We start from the raw sequence: 24,696 nt of genomic DNA, 5'->3' as shown, positions 1-24,696 counted from the left end.
GAACTTACCAGGCCATTGTTAGTGCTCTCTGATAATTCGAATTTGAAGAGGTTGTAGGGATGATGATGCATTCGGAAATGTCAAAGGGTACCATGTGCGAAAGATGGTGACTGGAAAAGTTTTATATCTCCTCTGGTTAAGCGCTTAGAATGTAAACAGACTATGCATCAGGTCGTAGTCATCAAATTGTAGTCGAGCTAACAAAGGGATGCTTCAGAGCCATCTCAGCTGTAGGACGTTTGGCAGGGTCAATGACAAGTAAGTGCTCAATGAAGTCGATACATGCTTCTGAACATATTTCCCGGGGTAGTTTAAGTAATTCACCCCGTATGGTTCCCACAGGTATATAGGGTTTTACTTCACCCGATTCAGGATGAACGAATCCACCGCCCTCTAGGGCCTCTGCAAGGTCAAACTCATCTTTAAATTCTGGATTCTCTGGTGCCGGAAAATGCCCAACGAGCCTAAATATTGTAGCTAGGCACCATGCCGTCTGGTGGTCTTGGATAATCTTATCCGATGGGCCAAATATAGAAGTCGATATTAACCAATGGGCAATCTATATCCGAATTAGGTCAATATCTAAAGTGATTATATGGAGAATGCAGAACGTACAGTAACGCTTAAAGACCATATATCCGATGAATGCCAGACTCCAAGGCCCTGCCAGACCTCTGGAGAACGTGTCTCGTGGGTCTGAGGGCGCCGATGATTTTTGGCAGCTCCTTCGGCGAATGCTTTAAGAATTATTCAGCACTCAAGTTCAGAGGGTATTATATGATTGGGTATATGACAACATACCATTATCCAAATCACCAAGTTTGACTGTTGGAATTGGGGAATCAAGGTCTGAAAGAAAAATGTTATTGGGACTTACATCTAGAGTAACTAGTTAATTAACTGACTTCCCCGTATAAATAGTAAGGTCATATATAGGAAACAATAACGCACCTGTATGCACTCCGTTCTCCTCCTTGAAGACAACGAGAGCCTCCAGTATAGACTTACTAACAATAGCAGGTAATCTCGGATTTGAAAACGGTTTCCAAAGGGACGGATATGCCATAGGTCTGTGTCCATCCATTCTAGCACTATCCGCTTTTTCGCCGATGGTTCTGATGGGCTCCAGTCATCCTTTTCACCTTTCTCAATAACATCCAGTGCCTGCCGGATGTACTGGCATGCCAGGATAGAAGGTAGTTGATGCACTTCTAGCTCTCGTTCGAACCGAAGATCTTTAACAACGACACTAAATGAATCAATCGTCAAAACACAGCGCAGATTATATCATCAACGTCGATAGAAACCTACAATTCACCTCCAGGTTTAGTATTCAGTGCGGATGAGGAAATAAGGCTCTCAGTGGACGTTAAAGCTGTAGCTTTATAGAGCGAAGGGTGCTTCAACAGCTCGAGCAGTTTGTATGACGCCTTCTGACCGCTTAGGATTCTATTGATTGACGATGCCATGGAAGAGCTCTCGCAGTTCTCTAGAAACTGTTCAGGAAGAATTCCTCAACGCGTTCGACGAATAATGCAGCAGTGCCCGCTTAGTCATGTGTATCCCTCTGCCTGTATCTGTATACAGATGTCTCCCCTTCTCCATAAGTCACCAGTCTCTATCTCTGCGGCGCAGACCTTTTCACGCCGGGATGGTCTCGAATCAGTCGATCAGACATCTTGAATACACTCTGGAAGTATGGCCAGATAAGAGGTATGGCTGATCGTGAAGTCACCCAGAGCCCGTCGAGATCCCGGCAAGACTGGAGACATGGAGTGATTCCGCACTGATTTGATAGATAGTTTACCATTTGAAGGTTGGGCGGACACTAATCGGCCGATCTATACGAAGGAGAATGAGCTAAACGCAGCTGATCACCGTGTGAGCAGACGAATCATATTTGGGATGTTCGAGACGCTCGTCCATCGAGGCAGGAGAACGATGGGAGAACGATGAGAGGACGATGAGAAAACGGTGATATGACGGCTCAGACGCAAAGAGCTGTCATTATCGACATGATTGAACACCGTGGCCTATCGATATCTATCTCCTGAGCCCCTATCTATGGAAATGTTAGCCCGCTTCGCCCTCAACTGGCGGCGAAAGCCACGCACATCTGGTGTGAGCCACCGGTGATCCTAGCAGGCTTTATCTAACTGGCTTAGGATACAGGTAAGCGAAACTTCCTCTCCACGCGAAGAAAATTATTATCAAAGGGAGATGTGACCTAATTCATCCAATAGCGCTGGGTGGTTGCCATCGACCCGTCATAGCTTTCCCATTAGGGTCCTATTATCCAGCCATGCGCAACTACAGGAGGTGCAAGGTTGTGGTGATGGTTTGGTCTCAAGTTTATTAAACTATGGAATTTTCCCGTCCCCCGGATAAATCGCAGGGGTCCTCGACTACGCGGTTTTAAGATGGCTTGACAGCCGCCAACTTCAATTGATCAGAACGTCGACCACAAACACACACACACCGGCTGTTGAAACCTACCGCTCTGCCATGCGTCTAGTACTCCGTACGACACAGGGAGTAGGCTATCCTCCATCACACAGTCACCGTCTATACCGTTAACCGCATGGTCTATTTAACTCCTCGAGGCCGTCACCTTGCTTCAAACTCAGTCGGGCGCGGCCTCAAAATCTGACACTGAAAGACTGCGTATGCTTTCGCGGCAGTGAAACCCACCATAACCGAGAGAAATGGAAGCAGGATCGCCCACCGACAATAAGGGACCCCGGGTGCTATTCGCCATGTGGACACTATTCAGCATTTCGGCCATAATGCTCTTCACGCGTCTGTGGATACGCACCCACCTCACGAAGCAACTGGGCTGGGATGATGCTTTTATGGTCCTAGCTATTGTATGATACCTCTATTCATGATCCATACACGGTCTATATACTTGGACTGACGCTGGCTCTGTTTGTGGTTGTTCTTCCTATTAGGTTTGTGGATGTGTCAACTCGGCCTTGCTCACTGTCGCTGTCCGCGACGGCCTTGGGCACCGTTCGGCCTACCTTACCAGCACCCAGCATAGACAGATCTTCAAGTACACCTGGCTCTCGCAACCCTTTCATATCATGTGTATAAACTGGGGGAAGGTCTCTGCCATGCTGCTCATCATACGCGTTATAGAGAGGGCCAAACGTCAAGCAATATATTTCTACGCAAGCATAATCCTGCTGACCCTCATCAACACAGGATGCGTATACATCATGGTGGGCCAATGCCGGCCTCCTAATGCGTTTTGGGATAAAACCCTTAACGGGACTTGTTGGGATCCAAGTGTCCTGCGCAATTACACATTTCTGCAAAGTGGTTAGTTGGAACGCTTCCTGTTCAAAGAGATATGGTATATGCTAAATATAATAAACCCAACAGCTTCATCCGCCTTATCAGATCTAGTGCTTTCAGGGTATCCTATATTTGTTATATCTAAACTTCAAATGCCAATACGTGTCAAACTTGCGCTTACAAGTATCCTCTCGCTTGGTTTAGTGTAAAAAACCTACCCTGCTCCACTCTTATCCCAAGTTGAAACTTGTTTTGTTATATCTTCTAACCCTTCTATAAATAGTGCTTTTGCTGGAGCTATTATAAAAGCCTCTTATCTCCCGCGACTCACCGATCGTACGGACTATTCCTGGACCAACACCGACTTGGCTGCGTGGGCGGTAGTTGAGCAATACCTTGTCCTTATTGCAGCCTGTGTGCCCACCCTCGGCCCACTAATTAAACGTATCCGCCACGAAAGGTCCTCTCAAGGAGGCAGACAGTCAATATACAAACGATACCGCAACCAGGAAAATTCTGCGTCAAGTGCTTCGCATAGAACATCGCTTGGGTTAGGTCCTGAGGGCGGCCTACCCAGGCCAGCACCTCTAGGAAACCGCAGAAGAGTTTTTAGAGGGATATACAGTGTCTCCTCTTTGATGGGGGGGACGAGCTTTGCCCTGTCTCAATATGACAATGGGCACACCCAGATTCAAGATGAAGCAACCAGTAGCCAGGAGGTCATGCTGGAGACCATAGAGCCGCAAGACGAAGAGCAGCAAAGGGATGAGATCACAAAGGTGACAGAGGTGCATGTCAGCTCAGAGTATCGGGGTGACGTGCAGGCGGATTGGGATCATAGGATTAAGCCATGGGAAGCAAAGGAACCCTCATAATGTCTACAGTGAGGGGATGAGGAGTACGGAGTATACGTCTTGTTTACAGCGATAAATACAGAGATTTAATGACCTATAATGTGTCCTAGACTACAAAGCATTTGAAGATAAGTCGCTAGTAATGCCTTGTATTCTCATATAGGGTGGTTCGGCAGGGTTCTGGCAGTCTTTTATCTCCATCACATCTAAGCCTTGCACTTACCCCTGGAGAACAGTTCTGTTATTATAACGTAATTTACCGACGATCATCACCGTTCAAGTCTCTTCGCCATTTAAATAAGGATCTGGTATATAACAGTTAATTAGGCGGCAATTGCTCTTCGAAGTTTCCCCCATAGATAGCAAGTTCTCTATTGTCAAAGTCTGTATCCTCTATATCCTCTGTATACATCCTCTCCTCTGTATCTCTGTATCTCTTCTCTGTATATATATGTCACAAGCTGACGGCGCTCCTTGATTACCTAAAGGTGATCAGAGGTTCACACCTGCCGTAAGACAGAAGGTACGAAGGTCTTAGGGAAAGCTTGGGTTAGAGGTGAGTCGTTGTAGAAGACGGCTCGGTACCGGGGCAAGATAGAATACTATAGCGAGGCTATCTCTCAGTTCCAAGTGTGGCTTCAGTTAGTGCCTTAGTCGGATGAAGGCTGAAGGTCCTTATGAGTAATAAAGATAATGTTGACCTGCGTCAATAGGTAAAGGGTATTCGATAAATGCAGTATAAGATAAATGGAATAGTGCTTTGTATTGAGCAGTATGGTAAAACTGTAGCTGGTTTGATCGCGAGTATAAGACTCTTGATCCTGTGGGCGATGAGTGCCCTTATATACATGAGTATATCCGGTTCCTCATCCGTCATCTGCTCTGTAGGTCCCTTCGTGAACCTACCCTCTCAGGTCCCATATGTGGACCGCGATAGTCAGGTCCCTTCGTGGACCTGAAGTCCTCCTTGGTATTTGGGACCTCAGTCCTATCACGTGACTTGAGTAGTTACTCCGTTCCGGAATCTTGTTGTCCAATGAGCGTATTTATCTGGGCTGCGCCGCAGATGGTCTGTAACAGTATGTTATCACTTATCACTTATCACTTCACTTATCACTTCACTTCACGTGTGTACAAGGACTAATATTGTTCCACCCCGCTTATATCACGTGCCACCCCATCAAAATTAACCGTTATTATATAATGCCTAGGTAATGGTTAATTTTGATGGGGTGGCACGTGATATAAACGGGGTGGAACAATATTAGTCCTTGTACACACGTGATGGTGCCAAGAAAAAGATATTCAATTATGTATACAGAGGATAGAGCGGAAGAATATTAATCTATAACTATATATAACTGCGCTAAGAAAAAGATATTCTATTATAAATATATAGGGGATGATGGGATGATCCACGCCATTTATATAGATGATTTAAAATAATACTCTAACTAGTAGTTCCGAAGACTCATCCAACTCCTCTACAGTACGCAGATATATAGGCAGAGCACCGAGCAGAGCCACCAAGTCGAGCACCGTTGATATTGAGCATCGAGCAGGTTGATTGGTTCATTGCTTGCTTGTTCCATTGCTCTATCCTACCTGCCCTTGCCCTGTTCAGTCTTTTCCTATACGGATTTGACGCACCATATCCAGCACCACAGTAGCCCACCTCGACTCTATATTAGTTGGCAACGTATTTTGCAACATCTGAAAAGCCGTTTCACCCTCCCTATTAATCTCAGAGACTACGTTTGGGCTCTCTTTTACAAGCCTAACGACCTCATCGTGATATCCCATATATGCAGCAAGATGAAGCGGCGTGAGATAGTACGGCCCCTCAACTGCCTCCAATTTGCATTTCAAGAAAAGGGCAGAGCGATACGCAAGTCTGCTCCATCGTACAAGGGAGTCAGCCCCGCGCAGGTTATCAGGACAATGTCTTGCTCGCTCCATGACGATGTCAAAGGCTGATGCGTCTTTCGATGTTCGTGCATATACACATGCACTGAACTCCTCAACTAGCAATCTTATTGTCGTATAGTCGACGAAATAGCTCGCAAGGTGAAGTGGCGTCCATCCTTGCGTAGTGGTTGACTCGATCAGACTCTTCATCTCTGGAAATGTGGCAAGTGTCCGTAGAAGAACGTGACCGGATAGTGACTCTATATCTAGAACTGCAGCGCGAGCTGCAGCGTAGTGAATAACATTCCAGTTGTCAAAACCCAATGCTAGGTAACCCGTTCGTTTTGATGCGTGCAGTAAAGATTTCAGGATATCGTTATTGAGTTCACTCCTTTGACTGCTGATGAAGCTGCCAAGGGGAGTGAGCTTGAGACCGGACGTACTTAGAGAGGGATCAGCTCCATGGGCGAGCAAAAGCTTGATTACTGCAATGCTCTTACCATCCTCCGCTGCGAGGTGAAGTGGCGTCCTATCTTCCTGCTCTTGGGTACGAATGTTGATGGAGTCAGGATCAACTTGAAGTAGCTTTCTAACAACCGGGAGTATGCCACCAGCGGCCGCCCAATGCAAGGCAGCCCATCCTGGCTTATAATAGGTGCTTCTCCGCCTGAAATCTGACAGATTGTCTATCATATCGAGTGCTATCCGACAGTTCGAAGACAGAGGTGAGCCATGGCACCCTACTATCGCGGATTGCAGTAATGTCCAGCCGCCTTTCTCATCAATGTCCGTGCCGGATGCAATCAAAGCCTTTGCCATGTACTGATCGCTGTCTGAAAAGTTGACTACTAGAAGTCTGCGCAGAGGGCTGTCGTTTACAGACAGTTCGTCTGCGTCCACAGTGGGGCGTATCCTTGCTAACAATGACACCGTCTTCTCAATCTCCGTGACATAAGCCTTCCCGTGCAAGAGTAACCTGCGGAATGGGTTGCTAGAGCTTATTGCAAATAGCAGATTTTCTCCGTGGAGAGAGACCCCGGTGGGAATGGCCGATAGAAGTATCTCAAGAATTTCAGAAAGATGCAGAGAAACGGCGATGCGTACGGGACATAGATCCGGAGGCCAGCCATGGACGCGTGCTCCCGCCTTCACCAAGCAGGAGGTCATCGCCTTGTTTCCCGCCAAAACAGCCCAATGAAGTGGAGCACCCCGTAATTCGCCCCAATGTTCCGATGCGTCGAGAGGAGACCAAGAGAAGACATTCAAGTCTAACTCGGGAGACACTTGAAGAATCATCGATAGAGCAGCCTCGACTTCTACGCTGCTTAGTATGACTAGCATATGAAGCACAGTGTGGCCATCTTCATCTGGAAGTCTAGGGTCGCTACGGCCCGAATGGAGGAGAGCGTCTATTGCATCCAAATGGCCGCCTTGAACAGCGAGGAACAGCGCAGAACGGCCGTGTTCGTCCTGGAAGTCATCAATATGACAAAGAAGTTCTTCAAGACGGGGTAAGTTTCCAATATATGCGGCTTGATGAAGTGTAAGCTCGTTATGACTGTAGAAGTATTCTTGCACTACCGCGTCAAACACTCGGAAAGGGTTGACTTCGCGGTTGTCGGATTCAGCTACCAGTATATTCTGGAGTTGCTGTTCCTCTTGATCATCAAGGCTGACCAGTAAGTCAAGCGGCTCCATCGGCTGCGAAAAAGCCTGATATAGTCGATGTCGTATCCGACGAGCTTCAAAACTTCCCTTAGCTGCTGCTTGGTCCATGTAATGGAGCACTTTCTTTTGGTCTCTTTCAACACCAAAACCTAAATAATAACATATCCCGAGTTCCAAGCAGGCTCGAGAAGCTATCTCAAATCTATGGTGGGTTGTTCGTTGGTGAATGCCTTCGGCTACGGATTCCTGGATCTTCCAAGGCGCGACATGCATCGACCCATCGTCGAGTGGTCGACCGGCAAGCGTTGTGAATAACTGCGTGAGCGCACCGTCAGTGTGGAAGCCACAAAGAAGGCTTCGTACTCCATGATTACCTGCTTCATATTAACAACATCATTGGTGTCCTCTGTAGACGTTGAATCTTGGAACGCCAATGGGGTGAGTTCTTCTTCAATTGGCACTTCCCTAGGGCTTCTCAAATGGTTAACTAGTTAATAACGATCGTGGCTAGGCGTGCAGAGCATCTAACTGACCTCCTGATATCTTCGAGTTGTGAAATAATCTCTCGAATTTGTGGACGTTCTTCGGGATCCATGAGAAGACATCTTTCCACTATATTCTTGAGCGGAGGAAGGACATCGCATTCTATGTCCATCACCTGTAAAAGACACAGTAAGGCAGAATCTCGATCCCCCAGCCGACCTTGGTTCTTTGCACGGGTTATATACTTTTCGCCGTCAATGAGAAGTTCCAAGAGTAAGAGTCCATAGGTGTAAATATCGCACGCACGGTAACCTGACCCGGGGATTAATCCTGCAGTCTCAGAATCTCCGGTCTGTCGATATACTTCTGGCGGCCGATAGTGTGGTGTTCCCCAATACTCATAGTGCGTTTGATCGTCCTTTAAGATTACCGAGAATCCGAAGTCAGTGATCTTCAAGGTTAGATGCTGAGGAGTAGTTGATACCACTAAAGCATTCTCCGGCTTAAGATCCCCATGGGCAATGCGATGAGCGTGTAGCGCTTGAAGTCCCCTTGCTGCGTCGAAAGCCATATCGAATTTAGTCTCCATGCTCACCGTGCTGCGCTGCAGATAGCTTCGTAGAGTGCCATGTTCGGCATACTCTACCACAAGAAATGGAATCGCTAGACCGTCTTCAGCAAGCTCCCAGCCAAACCCCTTCATTTGTAAAATATTCGTGCTTCTTTTGAGCGCTGGGTGAGTGGCAATTTTGATCTCATGCAAGACCTTGCGTATTCGGGAGCTGTCCTCGCTCTGGAATCCTGTGTCCGGGGAGGCCGTAGTCTTGACATGCTTGACCACGACAACCCGTCCTTCTAAGTCTTTGACTTTATCTACAACATAGTCAAGGCCCTCACCTATCCTTGCGGCTAACAGTCCTTGCTCCGCAATATCCCCAGGATATTGATGCAGGCCAGACTCAGAGGCGATACGTAGAAAATCGAACAAAGGAATAGCCGGGACTGGTTCTTCTGGTGGACCATCTGGTGATGAACCGATTCCATAATCCCTCAAAGCAGTAGCAAGGCTATCGACAAGGCCTGATCGCGATGATAGGATCGGGGCTCCGATACTCATGGTGAGGATGATGGCGATCAGCTCCGATATCCAGCATTATATCAGTTATTGGAGCCGGATAGAATAGTCTGCCCTCGCGGTCGACGGGATACATAGACATGCATATGTAGTGGCATTGGCCTCGCTTACCAACGCCCGCCCTCCTGACCCCGCAATCCTGGCGAAGCCTTGCGATAATGCAAATGTCAGGCCAGCCAGAAGTTGATTTCCCTTTTGAAGAGAAATCGGGAAAGCGATGGAATGAATCCTCGCCGCATACTCTTCATCGCCGACGCTTTTAACCCACCACGAGTCCAACACCATGCCCGGATTTGAAACCACAGCGGCGGCTATCAGTGTTGCCGAAGTCACTATCAAAGTGCTGACAGTTGGATACAGCTTTGTGAGCGATGTGAGACACTACGGGGTAGAGGCAGCAACCCTCGGCCTCAAGTTCCAGCAACTTTCTCATAGCTACGATTCTCTGCAAAAGGTGCTTTTTGAATCCGGGAAGTTTCCCTTCCTCCACGGAGAAAAGCTCTTCGACGTGTTGCCTGAATACAGCCAGAAGCTCGTCGTCCAACTTCTCCGCGAGCTTTTGCGACTACTGTACGCCCACTTCGTCTTGGAGCAGAAGTATGCCGCATCTTCCCAGACTTCTGGGTCAAATCCCGAGTTTGTAAATCACTTTGGCCTAACCGTAGACGAAGAGAGGATCCTTTTGCAAAGCACCAGCATCGCTCCGGGAAACGAGCCCGAAGGCCAGAAAACATTGCGCCTGGCATATTTCGTTCCATTGGTCTGGGCGATCCAGGGGAAGAGGAAGGCTGCACGGCTGAACAAGGAATTCGAAGACTGGCTAATGCGAACAAGAGCTGTTCTGGAAGATACGTGGTGGCCATTGCCTGCATTCAACGTGCTGTCAAACTTGGACGCGGTGCAGTCAGACCCTGATACTCGCGCCGCCGGTTTGGCCACATCAACCGCACTTCGAAAGCTATTGATAGACCAGGCAAAGCTGCCGGAAGATCTCAAGACATCATGGGATTCTGTAAAGAACGTCAAAATCCTTCCATCTGGTAAAATGATCGGCGTCTTCAGCAACAGTTTCATACTTGTTGAAACTCTCACTTTCTCGTTGGATATCGATGGGAACCTACCAGATATCCTAGACGAGAGATTTTCCAAAATTGTAAGGCTTTTGAATAGTCAAAGCGATCCCGACTTCCGAGTGTTGCGCTGCCTCAAATACTGCAACCAGATATCTGCAAGTTCAGGCCAGCTCCGCCTCATTTCATACATTTCGGATTCGGATACAACACCAACAATAAGAACACTTGCAGATCTTTATCGGAGCATAAGGCCTGATAAAAGGCCCTCACTGGGGCTTCGTTTCAGCATGTGCCACCAACTCGCAGAATCTCTCTTCCTGCTGCATTCTGTAAACTGGGTCCACCGAGCTCTACGTAGTGAGAATGTCCTCTTCGTCTTTCCGGACGAGAATCTGGATAGGGCAGCCCTACAAGGAGCAAAGATCCGGATTTGTGGCTTCGAAGCTTCAAGACCTTCAACTGATAGCTCGCTAGGGCCCTACGACAATCAGCTTAAGTGGAATGTGTACAGACATCCTAAGAGATGGGGGACCCCACGCGAGACATTTACCCGAATTCATGACATTTACTCAGTTGGCGTGATGATGCTTGAAATTGGCCTGTGGGAGAGTGCCGAAGAGATGATATCCGGTCTGCGGCCTCACGGGAGAATTCCAGAGAATGTCACGCAGTTCCTCCTGAGGCACACGAATGAAAGACTAATACATCGATGCGGTGATGTATTTGCGGGTGCGGTTCGCAAGTGTCTGACGTTGAATTTTGAGGACGGGGATTGGATGGAGCAGAAGGTGACTCCTCAAGAGTCAGACAGTCAGCAAGAAGTCCACGGCGCATTTCTCGAGCACGTCGTCGAGCCTTTAAAGCTGCTAAAGGAAGTGGTGTAAAAATGTGAACTCTGGAGAAAATATTAGCGATAACTTGGCACATAGCGACGACTCTAAAGTCAGTAGTATATAACTAGCAATCCAAACTCAGAAAATTTTCTGGCATTATTCTTCTTGCTAAGTATAAGTTGTATGATGACGTCGTACTATGAGTAGGGATGTACTTGTATACAACCTCTAAGTATTGGATATTCTATGTATCGTCATGTTGAGGAGAATACCTATCTAGGAGCAGGATCAAAATCCGGATAATCAACTGCTATTTTTATTATACTTGACTGAAGATACTATCTCACGATAGAAATATGGAGGGCCAGCCAAGTCATTACTACTCTTCTTAAGCATTTGTGAGTTGAAGATCCCTTATCACGGGGTTTATCCATCAGTGTGTGCATCTACATCACCTGGTCCTGCCATAGCAGAAAGACAGAGCAGCAAAACTGCCGCAATCAAGGAGAGGAGTCGCATAGCTGGGGGTTGTATTTGTATCCAAAGGAAATTAGGGGAAGTGGTTCTGATAGACGACTTCGATGTGCTTAGGGCAATGGTTCTAGGATGAGGTTGAAGTAGAGGAATACACATCGGTCGATGGCGGATCCAAGCGATATTTTATATCAAGCGCTCTCGGCCAACACTGTCGAAGCAAGCCGATCATTGCGGCTGGCCTTGAAATGCGACTCAACGCACGATGTTATCCCTGTGGAGGAGAGAAAGTAAAGAGTAGTTCCTCCGAGGCCCAAGGACGCCGCGGTAGGAGAAGATGATAGCATACTGGCTTGATCGACTGCTTCAAAATTGGTCTTAGGTCGCCACCATGACTCGTCTCTTTCATCGGGTCCTTGACAATCCATCATCTTCCACGGAGTACGGAGTAGGCTGTGCTGCCCTCCCTCTGTACTTCGTAATGATAGATAAAACGGATGGAGCTCTACCTTTATTAAAGGACGACTGGCTGCTAAATTCACATTTAGCGAAGAAGCACTCCGTACTCTGGACTCAGTTGATGTCTGCTTAGTGCTTGGTTTCCAACTTGTTTGGAAAAGATCGATCAGGTCCAAATATGTGGTATAACAAGTGGGTTGTTGAGCGCCACAGATAGAAGTTGAATGCCTCAAATTATGGCCTTTGGCTTTGCACCCACGAGCTAATATGTTGATTGTAATCCGGAATGATGCCTAACACCGCGCCGGAGCCAGGACGAGCAGAGTATCTCGACTCAAGCCGCGATTAGTCAATCGCCTGGACGCTTTGCACATCTGCGTCTATATCTGCATCCACCCGGGCATCCTCTACGCATGCCGTGAGGCGGTGGCCCTCTTCCTCCACTGTATTATATAAAGGTGTCCTCATATTCTCCGTTCAACAGGCCTGCCCTCATATTTGACATCGGGAAGATGCTGAGGAAGATCGTTAAAATTGTCCTTTGGGCGCCTTGTTTGCTGTCCCTATGGTGTGTTGGCCACAAAAAAAAATAGAATGGGAATTGAAATGCGGATTGCAATTATCCTCTCACAATAGGGATCGTCCTGCTGTGAGCTTCAACGGGTATATCAGTCCACCCCTGCGTAGCAGGTGTGTTAGTACCATTATACGGAGCTCTCTTTATTATAGCAAGGCGAGTATTTATTCAGGACTATCCTCCTTGAGCATATCTCAATCAATTTGCTTTTCACACCCGATTCTATTAAGCAATTCCCTGCGATGGTTCTGCCCAGACAAACTGACGCTGCTTGAAGTTGATACTCCCCCAATGCCAGTCCGACGCGCCCACCCCTTCAAGTCGATGGCTTCGACGCCGACCTCTTCTTCGAGTGGCTGGATCTCGCGCTCAAGCTCTTCTCCATCAGCTTCCTCTTCTTCTTCGTCATCACTCCTAATATCCTCCGCGCTGTTGCCCTTAAGAACGCGAATGGCTACCCTGGCGATAGACACGGACCATATGATCATCATGACCTGTAGTATAAGAAGGAAGGACAGGAAGCCGATCATGATGTTATCGTTCTAGTAGACAGCCTCGTTAATGTATGCTACGCTGTCAAGACCCCAGCTCTGCACTGGGGTGGTTTTGCCCGGATACGTAACGAAGAGGTGAACCGTGGACGGATGGGGAAGATACTGTATGGTTGACGCTGAGAACAACCGCTGGCCCCTGGAACCCCGGGGCCTTTGGTTGGTTATATGGGCTGCACCGGGTGCAGCCCCTGAACCCCTTTCCTGCATTGCTCGGACCCTGGCGCCCGGCATGCCCGGTTCTTGGGTCACGTGATGTGAGTCACGTGACCGATATTCTGCGGGTGCAGGTGTGCCCATAACATACGCCTACTACTAAACCTAGGTCGGTAACTTAATTATAGTGCTAATAGATATTGTCGATCTAGTTTTCCCTATAAGTCATATATATACCCACGATCTATAGCTTTACTAATATAGGAATAGCTAGCTAAATGCTTTAAATACCTCGGCTTTACTACTATTTACGATGTTCTATTCGGCATATTTCTAGTTATCTAGTTCGTCTCGCGTCACGTTTTCTACCTAATAACCTATTAGAGCGTTTATTTTGACTTTCCTCGGATAATAAAGCCTGCCTGCTTCAGCGGTCCAGCAGAGAGACTTCGGGGTCCACTACCTATTCCTTCTGGCCTGTCACATCTCTTGGAACCCTTCCACGACTCTACAGGCAGCAATGCTAATAAAATGGTAGGCTAGTATTTGCTAGTGATCTTTTCGGCGGTCCTCAATATAAATTATAAGGACCTGCTGTAACCAGAAAGACAATTGCCCTAGCATATACCCCTTTATAAGTCCCCCGAGCTCTCGCTGTGGCTACTTAGTCCAAAGCTCGTCCAGGTTAAGGAAGTATGGTGACTTGTAGTAAATATACTAGAAGAGGTCAGTTTTAGGTAAAACTCGCGGCTGGCCGTAAAGAAAAGAAGGTATAAAATACCACGCCTAGCGGCCAGAACACATTATAGTAGATAAGTATTTATCCCTATTCTACGAACTGAACAACTTCTTTCCTCTTAAATAAGCCCCACCGTTTGGCCAGTAGAGTTAGAATATATCCCATAAAACCTGCGCGGAGGCCGGTCAAGAGTACCACGAAAAATGCAACAAAATATAGATCATCAAGACCAGCAGCATATTTCCCAGTACGTGAGTTGTAATAGGAAAGCAAAAGGAACTTGGATGTGTACGGCTGCACATACGGCATGCCGATGGGCGAAAACAAGCGCGCCGAGGAGAGAGAAGGAAACCCCTGTTGACAGTACGGCATTGTCAGCGATGGCCCAGATCGAAGAAGAACACGAGACAATAAGTGCTAGATATACGAGGAATAAAGGCCAAGCTAAAGCAAGCCCTTCGTGACATACCGGTCTGATTGTCCAGTAACCAGCGAGTCAATCGTCTCAGCGAAGCATCGCCTTTCCTCTTCGTCTTCGTCTTCCCATTCATATTCATATCAGCATTGCGCACCGCTGGCTGATTATCGGGCGCGAGAGACGTGTGCTCCGGGTGCTCGAGCTTGTTAAACACGCTCATTGCTGCGGGCGGGAGAAATTGGCCCTCGTGATCTTGGGGACCTGCAACATGTAACAGCTGAAAAACTAGAGCCTAGCCAAATAGACGGGGCGCTCTTGTATCTCCAAGTCGTCCCGCGATGGAACTCTGGCTCGACGAGTACTCCGCTCCGTACTCCTGGACCTCACCAAATTCCCCGATCCGGTATAGTGTGCCAGATCAGGAAAGGCGCCTCGTGCTAGCGCGCGACGTTATAGATGGCCCTCCTCCTCGCGCTACCTTTCACATCTTGGCGCCCGACGTACCCTGGCTCCTCTCCCACCCATCTACCAGTTATATCGTCGCACTTATCACGTTTTGTGCTAAGCCGGGAGTGGGAGAAATTTAATGCCGCATTTGCGGCGTCGCTCTATCTACAAATTATATCAGAGCGTTAATATAAAGTTCCGTATCTGTTCACTTCCGGATTCGTACGCGAATCCCGCCGCTTTTCCTTTCTGCTGACTCACCCAAATTCCCTCCCCTTCCTACGCATTCACACGTATCCGTAGCTTTAACTTTACCTTTCCACCCTTTAGCCTATGCAGGCGCTTTAAGTGTCTATCAAGTCTACACGATAGTATGGCCCTCTGGTTATAGACTACCTAACTATTAGATAGCAGTTGGAATATTCCTCGCTATGTTATTGCTACATTTGCCCAGAAACAACTATCTTCGCCTCGGAATAGTGAGAGTATAGAAAAGCTACCTTCAATCAAAAAAATGTTTAGCATATAATACTAATTATGTATGTAACGGGAATGCTCGCATCGAAAGTCGCACTTGAATCCTTGAGCAAACAACACAAAAAGATGAGCTAGAAACGCCGTGGTATGTAAGAAAATAATAGAAATGCAGTACAGGAAACCTAGGGAATACGCTATTAGCAGCCATATTTGTTCATGATAGCTTTGAATGAGGGGTCCTGCAGAAGTTCCGTCGCGGTCAGGCGCTTCTCCGGGCAATAAGTGAATATCCTAGTCATGATGGACAGTACATGTTTTCGCTCAGTTGGGTTACTATCTGGACGATAGTATGCAATTGTGGACGCAAGGTCATGTTTTGGATCGGTAGTTTGACTCTGGTCATACCAAGAATCGAGGCCCTTAGGATGCGTGTAAAGGCCGTTCCACTCTTTAGGCAATGGCCCCATGCTTCTAACAATGCCACTAATTATCCCCCCCTTAAGGAAGGAAGGGAAAGGCGGAAAGCCAAGGTAAAGCACAGAGAAGATGACCATATAACTCCACATATCGCAGGCAACAGTTAAACCCTTATTATGAAGTCGATCGGGTGAACAGAATTCCATAGGCGGATAGCCGCATTGAGATACAGGACTACCAAGCTTCATGGCCAGACCAAAATCCCCAAGATAGAATTTGTCTATACGCAGGTCACTAGGAACATTAAGAGGCTGGACAAGCTCTCCCTGCTTCCAAAGGTTGTTGATATTTGGTATAATCTCTTTTAATGGTCGACCGAGTACCTTATATTTTGCACTGCGGCTAAGATTGTGGAGAGGAGCCATCCCCCACATACAGTTCCTCTCGTTCAAATCTATTAAGTACCAGCTTTAGAATGCGTACCGTTAGAGAGGAGAGTAGAAGTGGAGCTTACTCACCACGATGTATAATCCCTGCTCTATGTAAATTCCCTAAGGCCACTAGTAATTGCTTCGCGGCAGACATGCGAGTTGCCACAGACATATTTCTCATAGTAAGATAGCAAAGGGATGGGCCCATTAAGGGAAGCACCAGGACCCTGTGGTAACCAACATTTCCAGGGAGGATAAAGGTTGCCAAATATGTCACAAGGTGGGAGGTATCTTGTACATTCTGAATAATTTCGTCCTGCATGCGTATTTCGGTTTCTCCCCATTCCCCCAATGACATCACCTTGAGAGCTACATCTTTTTTATCTTGGAGATCATAGGCCATCCAGACAGTTGAGAAGCCACCGAAGCCGATTTTGTGCTCTACCAGATATCTCTTATTGAGTACTTCTCCGAGACAGATAGGATAGAAGACGTGTGGGGTTTCCTTTGTAGCATACTTGTGCCAGGGCTCTGCAAGCTCTTCGATATCACCTTCTTCATCCTCGTTGCGTGCAAAGTCGCCGAAATCTGTAGCATTATCTCTGTTGAGGGGTTGGGGAGCTGTTGGCGTCGCCGCCATAACTGGTACAGCTGTAATTTGGACGGATATTATCGATGTCAAAGAGAGTGATGGTAAAGCTTCTCAAAGCGTAAAGGGCGCGTAGTATAAGGGTTTGACTGGCACAGAGATGAAAGTCTGGCAGCTTACCTGCGAAATATGTATTAAAAGAGAGGAAGTTGACATGAGAGAAAGCCCACTGTAGAAACATCCTTCCACTAATATCAACTTTCACTAAAGATTCATTCGTCAGGTGACCTAACTAACTAGGATTTCCTTACCGCTCTTTTTTTCAATGCATGCTCCAGGGGAGCAGCCTACTTTTAGACATTTATATCTTTCTTTAAGCGCCCACTAGCTTTTGTGGAACTCCCTACATCGACCTAATTTGGCCTTTCTTAAAGGCTGTTAATTCGATTGGTTGATAAACCCCCAACCTAGAACACATCCTTGAGGCGCCTACAGAATAAAAATCTCGGCAGCAATAGTGGACCAACAGAAAAGAACCTCAGCTTTTAGATGATGGCCAAATAGCTATGTGCTATTCCCCGGATAACTGCAATGGCAAGGCGGCAAACGAAAATAAAAAATAAAAAACTACGGCCATCATCTTCTACCAATCAACTGATTGCAAACCTGGGTGCATCTAGCAGAAACATACCAAAATTAACCAGCTGAAAGGGCTAGTGAGCGAGCAGAAGTCTTGTCAGGAGCTCGTCCGTTAGACTTAGTATCACTTGCCGCCTACATTTTGACCTTTATTCGGATGCGAAGAAAGGCCGCAGCATTCTCTAACCCTGGGTGCAACACCACCCCCGGTTCATTGGACACCTGTTGACTATATAAAGGTCATGGTTCCTTCTATCCATCTCATGCTATCCTTATCTCCAAAATATCTTGTGAAAAAATCCCTTATGCTCTAGCTACCCTGACCTTACCTCCTTCCTGCTCTTCGCCTTTCTGGGGAAGGCCCTGCATTATAATCGAAAATCCACTTCTTTCCACAAGCATCTAGCAATTAAAAAAAAAGCCATGTCCTTTCCTAACTGTCTCCCTCCTAATTCCTATGAAGGCACGGTCGAGGGAGTCGCCATCAAATGGAGCCCTAACGGAATTTCGGGGTTGCCCGGGCGTGCCGCTGTTTATCAGGTGGACCAGAGCGTGTTGAAGGGAGCCACCGAGCATTTGGTCGTCGCGAGTGCTAAGCGATTGGGAAAAACCTCGGCCAAGATCCTGTATGCCATTATCCATCCTATATTTAATAATTTTGAGCCTAGTACTAACAACCTCTTAGGGGCTCATTCCATAGCGATACAACCATTACCGCAACTGGCCAAGTACTGCCTGATGGGTGCCATTGCACAGTTATGATGCCCCCATCCGGCAAAACTAGGGTCCATATTTATGTTGATCTCGATACTGTATCGATTGACAACATGCAAATGTTGGGAGAAGGTGTGGTCCCGAAAGGCGCGACTGCCCCAGATCCAACTTTGTCTATCGGTACCTACAGTTTTTAGAAACAGCGGTGAAACTACTGGTCAACGTTTACAGTGGATGGTGGGAGGGCCTTGCTAGGTACCTGAGGTGTAAAAAGGGAGTGCACTATCGAGATATGTGATCAAAGCTCTAGGCAAATTTCTTATTGTTTAGGAACGATTCCGTGGCTATTGTTTGTTGAACTAAAGGGGCGATAGGTGTCCCTAACTAAGCGTTGTGTGTTCTTACATTATTCCAAGTCATTCAATAGTTTTTAGGGTTATTTCATTCGTCGGCACTTACTTATTGGGCAGGTAGCTCATAATAGATATAGACTATTTGTCAAATAATAATAGTTACTAGGTTGAGGTCCAAAGCAAGAGCTTTCTCCCATAGAGAGTGAACTCTCTATAATGGTCGAAGCGAGACTCGATATTAGTGTGGATATCAGGCTCGATATTAGGCCGATTGAATGCTTGATATCAGGCTTGATTGGAGGCCATCACCAGACTGCCTCTACCCTCGATATTAGGCTCGGTTTGGTGTTCGATATCAGTGGTAGTTGATTGGGGGGGGGGTGCTTAGTCATCGCCAAGGTGATCACGTTACTGCAATACTGCATAAGCCAATCAGGATACAGAATGCCAACCAATCAGCTAAGTTATAGCAGACCCATAAATACAGAAATTCGAGCTTGTTTGGAAGACCCACCCAAAATCAATGAATACTATGTAGTTACTATAAAAAGACCCCTTTTAGGTGGTTATATCCTAATTCTCGAGCGGCGATAAAACAACTATCTGTCTAAAGCCTCACCAAGAAGGCCATATAAATTGCGTCCAAAGGCCACTACCTGTGTCAGCACATTTGGCGACACCCTCATTTACTCCGTACTCCGTTCGCAGGCCTTGTCGATCAAGCGGGAACTGGGGCTGGAGACTTCCACTGAGCGGAGCCGCTGCCACAAGCCGTGGCCACGATGGTAGCCTATATTTGTTTCTTTCCCTCGTACTCCATCGTGCTATACATAGTAGAGTCGTCCTTTCGTATGGCCGATCCCGCTGTCTCTGCCGTGAGATAATAATAGATGCAGGTTCATTATAGACCGGGTTCTGCCTGCGAGAATATCAGGTAAGTGATTATCCAGCGGCACGAAGCTGGTACGGAGTAGTTCAGCTGAGTTCAATATGCACCGCATATCCATCCTTGTCCCTGCTAGAGTCCTCTCTCCCCTGCAACTGCAACGGTCTTCAGGAGTTGGACTTTTCACATGTTCCTCAGCCGGCGATAGGATGCACCGCGCTCTTCCCAATCCCTTTGCCTGCGTTAGGGGCGAAAAGATCCCAGCAGGACCGCACTTGGCGGACGACTTCCCGAGGCTCGAGTAGATATACAATTTGTACGGTAATGTAGCCTGGCAAGCTGCTGTCCTGGTGACGGTTGGGATACGAATCAAGCGTCAAGCGCCATTTCGCCATTTTCTGGGCTAGAAACCTTCGCAAAGCCCATATTTTAGCATAAAACCGCCAGAGTCGCCCTGAGCGTCTCGGATGGTCTGTTATATGTTGGACTATCGGACCTCCTTTCGCCTTGTTTATGTCGTGTGATCGTCCATTTATAGCTTCGTTTTATTCCTCAGCGTTCAAGCGTCCAGCGTCAAGCGTCAAACGGTGAACACTTCAACCTGTTCTATCCCAGCAGCTGGTTGTTGATCGATCGGTGTATTCAACATGGTTGCGCCCACAGATACCCAGCCGCCGCCGGTGACTTGCGTGCTCTTGGATTTCCCGGCGTCGCATGTACTCCTGGTGACCATCAACCGTCCGGCTCAGATGAACTCGCTCTCCTTCCAGGCGGCGTGGGAAATGGAGCGTGTCTGGGAGTGGATGGACGAGGAGCCGCAGTTGTGAGAACTCCTGGATAGAACATAGCTGCGAGACTTTGCTCCTAATCACTGTATAGGCGAGTTGGTATCGTCACTGGTGCCGGCAAGAAGGCGTTCTGTGCTGGAATGGACATCAAAGGTTTGATTTGTGTTTCTGGCTCTTCCTCCAAAACATCAATTACTTACACCATTCTGCAACATAGATCGTCTAGAAATAGAGAAACTTGACGAACTCGCCCTCGCCAAAGCAGTCAGCTACCCACCCGCTGGATTCGCAGGACTCACCCGACGCAATGGCAAGAAACCGATAATCGCAGCCTGCAACGGCCACGCGCACGGAGGAGGGTTCGAAATCATACTTAACAGCGATCTCGTCATTGCAGCAGAACACGCAGACTTCAGACTCCCCGATTCCGAACGAGGGACAGGAGCTCTATGCGGCGGCCTTCCTCGACTCGCTCGAATCCTCACCCTACAGAGGGCCATGCTCATGGCGTTGATGACATACACACTACCGGCAAAGGAGGCTATGGAATGGGGATTGGTTCAGAAGATCGTGCCGGCAGACGATCTGATCAAGGAGGCTGTGAAGATGGCCACCATAATAGCCAGGATGAGCCCTGATAGCATTATCGTCAACCGTGCCGGAGTGAGAGAGGGATGGGAGCAGGGGAGCGTGGAACATGCCTCGACGCTGATATGGGACAACTATGCGAAGAAGCTGATGTTGGGAGAGAATGCGATCGAGGGCATGCAGGCGTTCAAAGAGAAACGGCGTCCAGTTTGGAAGCCATCTAAGCTGTAGAAGCTTGACTCTGAGATGTATATACATATACCATGTAGGATTTATCAACCGTAATAGGCAGGGCGATTGATAGCCCTGCCAAAATGCGCTGAGGTATAAACTGTGCACTATTACTACGCTTTACTCATACATACCCTATAGACTGAAGTATTTCTATCATCGCTCTATTCATTAGGATTAGAGATAAAGTCTTTGGCTTTGTATCCAATTAAGCACCGAGTTTGCCGAGGCATCTCCCTAATCCGCGACGTGACCTCGGACAGCTTTTATGCACTTTATATGTTTGCCCACACAGCCCATGTCCCATATATCTTTGCTATACGAGGCTCTAATACCAATAAACAGGGCATCGCGGGTCTAGAAACTTTGTCGTACCCCGGAGTGCTTGTTAACCATTCCCGGGGGAGTTTACGTCCCTAGCCATCTCCCAGTATAAACAGCCAGTCAAATACTCATGTTCAGCAGCTGTTGATTCTCTCAAATCGAATAGCTATACGATATTCAGAATGACAGCTCCGTTTGGCTCTGCGATTCCCTATGCCGAACCACAATGGTACTCGCGGGATTCCTCCCCGTACCACGATGAGTCCCATAAGAGACTACGCGCATATGTTCGAGAGTATGTAGAGACGGAACTCATGCCACATGCTCAGGAATGGGAGGAGCAGGGCTTTGTCCCAAAAGAAGTTTGTGATTCTATATACCCTTTTGAACGTTGTATGAAATACCTTGTCACTCAGTCTATCTAACCACCGTATATGGACCTTAGACTATCAAGAGCTTCGCAGAGCATGGATTCTGCATTATAGACAGGTCTAAGAGGGATTACATGGGGGGAATCAACTTACCAGCAGGCATTGAGCCTGGGGAATGGGATATTTTCCATTCTCTGATCGTGACCGATGAATTGAACAGGTGCGTATATCTTGACTATGTGGTCCATCGTTTACCATGTCTGTGCTATGCACCCATGGAATTATCTCTCCTACTCTACTGAAATATTTTTACTTATTTGGATGGTCAGGGTTGCCTTTTCCGGGGTGGTCTGGGGTCTCAGCGCCGGCAATGGTATTGGATGCCCACCAATTATGAACTTTGGAAACGAGAAGCAGAAACAGAAGTACCTGCCTAGTGTCGCTCGTGGTGATATTAGATTTTGCTTGGGGATCACTGAACCAGATGGTACGTTCCAAAAGCTAGCCGGTCATATACGCTTCTGGGAATAGAACTTGTTTCTAACATTTATCACGCAGCTGGGTCAGACGTCTCTGGAATCAAGACCGTGGCCAAGAAAGTCGGTAATCATTATATCGTCAACGGGGCAAAGAAGTGGATTACCAATGGGATCTGGGCAGACTATTGCACTGCAGCCGTTAGAACTGGCGGGCCTGGTCATGATGGTATATCTTTCCTGATTATCCCTCTAACAGCCAAGGGCGTCACTAGACGACGAATGTTCAACTCCGGCGTCTATGCAAGTGGCTCTACCTTCTTAGAGTTTGACGACGTTGAAGTGCCGGAGGAGAACCTCATCGGCAAGGAGAATGAAGGCTTCAAATATATCATGTCTAGTACGATTGATGCTCCTTAACCCGATACCCCCCCAGTTAACAAAAGAATCAACCTAGCTAACCATATGACAAACGCAGACTTCAACCCAGAACGCCTCAGCCTAGCCAGTGCCTGTATCCGGCTCTCACGCGTCTGCGTGGAAGATTCATTCACCTACGCCACGACACGAGAAACGTTCGGCCAACCACTGTTAGCCAACCAGGTAATCCGTGCAAAAATCAGCAAGATGGGCCAACTGATCGAGCCCTGTCAAACGTTTATGGATCAGCTAGCCTATACCATCAAGCTTTCAGAGCAGACCGGACGAAAAATTGATATTGGCGGAATGACTGCTTTACTGAAGGTTATGAGTACACGATGCTTGGAGAAGGTGTGTCGTGAGGCTCAGCAGATTATGGGTGGAGCTGGGTATAACAAGGCTGGTAAAGGGTCGAGAATTGAGGCGATTAGCCGCGATGTGAGAGTTTATGTTGTCGGGGGAGGAAGTGAAGAGATTCTGCGAGATCTTTCTGTTCGAGAGGAGCTTAAGCATATGCGTAAGGTTATGGGGGCGCAGAAAAGAGCAAAGATGTGATGTCTTGGTATCATAATTTCTTTGTTATAATATATTAGTTTTGGTTAATGTCGTTCTCTTCCAAAGATGTGTCCGCACTTTAATGGATAGCGACTCTAACGTCATAAAGAGTACTGAATCTGTTTCAAATCAGTGTTCCATTAAAGATGGCATAAAATATGATACAAATAACAGAATCAATCGGATACGCGCAAAGTTTCTTGAGTTTACAAGCAGCGGCATCGACTTGGTAACTCCATACGCCTAACCTTGAAGCAAGAACTCGTTACCCACATGCCAATGGGCAACAAATGACAGTCCAGCCAGAGATATTTGAGGTAACTTGCGCGGCATGATAGAGTATATATGGATGAATGAAGAGCTGAAATTAAGGCCCTATGATATCCGTGTTCATCTAAATAGTCTTCCAAACATGCCACTAGCAAAATTCCCAGCAATACCGCCAGAGAGCGCATTCGTGGCGAACGACGAAGCCTGACTGAATCGATCACATCTTGAGAACGCTAGGGTGTTGGTGATGGTTAAAACAAGAGCAATAGCTATAACGTCGGTCAGTTATATATAAGTAAATCGTCTTATGGGGTTCAAGCCCAGTAGAGATGGGTCAAATCATACCGACAAGACTCAACCAGATCACGCTTTGTAGTCGTACAATCGCAAGGACTGCCAACCCAATCCATAATGCAGGAGTGCTGTAAAGGCCCAGCCAGAAAAACCGCTTATCCGTAGCGCTGATGACGCGGGTATTTGGGTCAGAGCTCTCAAAGACCCAGTGTGATTCGCCTGTCTGCACATTGACTTCATTCCACCATCGTAATCCCACCAGTCGACGGCCTGCGATGTTCTTCAGGTAATAGAAATCGGCGGAGAGGAGGAGGAGCGTGATAATGAAGACGAGGATGCTGTAGGTCCAACAGTAAGTAAGTAGCCTGAGATTGGATGCTAGACGCTATATTCCGGGTATGTACATACAAGTTTTTGATGAACAGCACTCCGAATAGGTACATGAGCAAACTACCTGAGCAAGATGTTAGCTATAGTCTTCCCAAAGAGTAAATGCACGAAGCTATGAGCTGTTGCCTGGGTATCCGTACCTATTCTGAATCCGAGAAAGAATAACAGCGTGAGTGGATGGGAGCTGAGGCGCCAGTTAAGGTCGCCCGGCAGCGCCTGTGTTTGTGCTTGTGGCTGCTCCATGTTCAGTCGCCTTGCCTGTTTATTATTATGATGCTGGTCACCATCATCAACATGGCCAGCAACCTCGAAGCCAAAGTGTCAACCGCGATGTTGGCTGCTTATGTAAGGTATGTCTTGGCATTATGCTTTGACGTCGAACAACTTTGTCCTTTCTTCAGGTTCAAC

The 24,696-nt window shown here is 47.4% G+C and overlaps 7 protein-coding genes across 7 annotated transcripts; 3 read left to right on the top strand and 4 right to left on the bottom strand.

Annotated features, from left to right (window-relative positions):
* Positions 1–5,774: 5,774 nt before the first annotated feature.
* On the bottom strand, positions 5,775–9,330 carry GIQ15_01317 (kinase domain-containing protein; the record flags this gene model as incomplete). Its single annotated transcript, XM_033548734.1, has 3 exons — positions 5,775–7,763; positions 8,060–8,195; positions 8,264–9,330. The coding sequence occupies 3 exons, from the start codon at positions 9,328–9,330 to the stop codon at positions 5,775–5,777; spliced, it is 3,192 nt and encodes a 1,063-aa protein (XP_033409685.1).
* A 301-nt stretch (positions 9,331–9,631) lies between these two features.
* GIQ15_01316 (uncharacterized protein) lies at positions 9,632–11,305 on the top strand (the record flags this gene model as incomplete). The annotated part of the gene is made up of 1 exon (XM_033548733.1): positions 9,632–11,305. The coding sequence occupies one exon, from the start codon at positions 9,632–9,634 to the stop codon at positions 11,303–11,305; it is 1,674 nt and encodes a 557-aa protein (XP_033409684.1).
* Positions 11,306–12,532: 1,227 nt separating this feature from the next.
* Positions 12,533–13,294, bottom strand: GIQ15_01315 (uncharacterized protein; the record flags this gene model as incomplete). Its single annotated transcript, XM_033548732.1, has 2 exons — positions 12,533–12,630; positions 13,027–13,294. The coding sequence occupies 2 exons, from the start codon at positions 13,292–13,294 to the stop codon at positions 12,533–12,535; spliced, it is 366 nt and encodes a 121-aa protein (XP_033409683.1).
* A 2,455-nt stretch (positions 13,295–15,749) lies between these two features.
* Positions 15,750–17,040, bottom strand: GIQ15_01314 (serine/threonine protein kinase; the record flags this gene model as incomplete). The annotated part of the gene is made up of 2 exons (XM_033548731.1): positions 15,750–16,423; positions 16,488–17,040. The coding sequence occupies 2 exons, from the start codon at positions 17,038–17,040 to the stop codon at positions 15,750–15,752; spliced, it is 1,227 nt and encodes a 408-aa protein (XP_033409682.1).
* A 3,188-nt stretch (positions 17,041–20,228) lies between these two features.
* Positions 20,229–21,188, top strand: GIQ15_01313 (acyl-CoA dehydrogenase; the record flags this gene model as incomplete). Its single annotated transcript, XM_033548730.1, has 3 exons — positions 20,229–20,404; positions 20,461–20,522; positions 20,587–21,188. 3 exons carry the CDS (start codon positions 20,229–20,231, stop codon positions 21,186–21,188), a joined length of 840 nt encoding a protein of 279 aa, XP_033409681.1.
* Positions 21,189–21,694: 506 nt separating this feature from the next.
* GIQ15_01312 (uncharacterized protein) lies at positions 21,695–23,334 on the top strand (the record flags this gene model as incomplete). The annotated part of the gene is made up of 5 exons (XM_033548729.1): positions 21,695–21,874; positions 21,958–22,103; positions 22,213–22,370; positions 22,442–22,759; positions 22,838–23,334. The coding sequence occupies 5 exons, from the start codon at positions 21,695–21,697 to the stop codon at positions 23,332–23,334; spliced, it is 1,299 nt and encodes a 432-aa protein (XP_033409680.1).
* A 390-nt stretch (positions 23,335–23,724) lies between these two features.
* GIQ15_01311 (golgi apparatus membrane protein TVP23) lies at positions 23,725–24,531 on the bottom strand (the record flags this gene model as incomplete). The annotated part of the gene is made up of 4 exons (XM_033548728.1): positions 23,725–23,873; positions 23,950–24,236; positions 24,307–24,352; positions 24,429–24,531. The coding sequence occupies 4 exons, from the start codon at positions 24,529–24,531 to the stop codon at positions 23,725–23,727; spliced, it is 585 nt and encodes a 194-aa protein (XP_033409679.1).
* Between the last annotated feature and the right edge of the window lie 165 nt (positions 24,532–24,696).

This window comes from Arthroderma uncinatum (assembly GCF_011692745.1).
Source record: "Arthroderma uncinatum strain CBS 119779 chromosome Unknown scaffold1, whole genome shotgun sequence".
NCBI classification, from domain to species: domain Eukaryota; kingdom Fungi; phylum Ascomycota; class Eurotiomycetes; order Onygenales; family Arthrodermataceae; genus Arthroderma; species Arthroderma uncinatum.
Note: the sequence above shows the minus strand (reverse complement) of the source record. Positions and strands in the feature narration are given on the sequence as shown.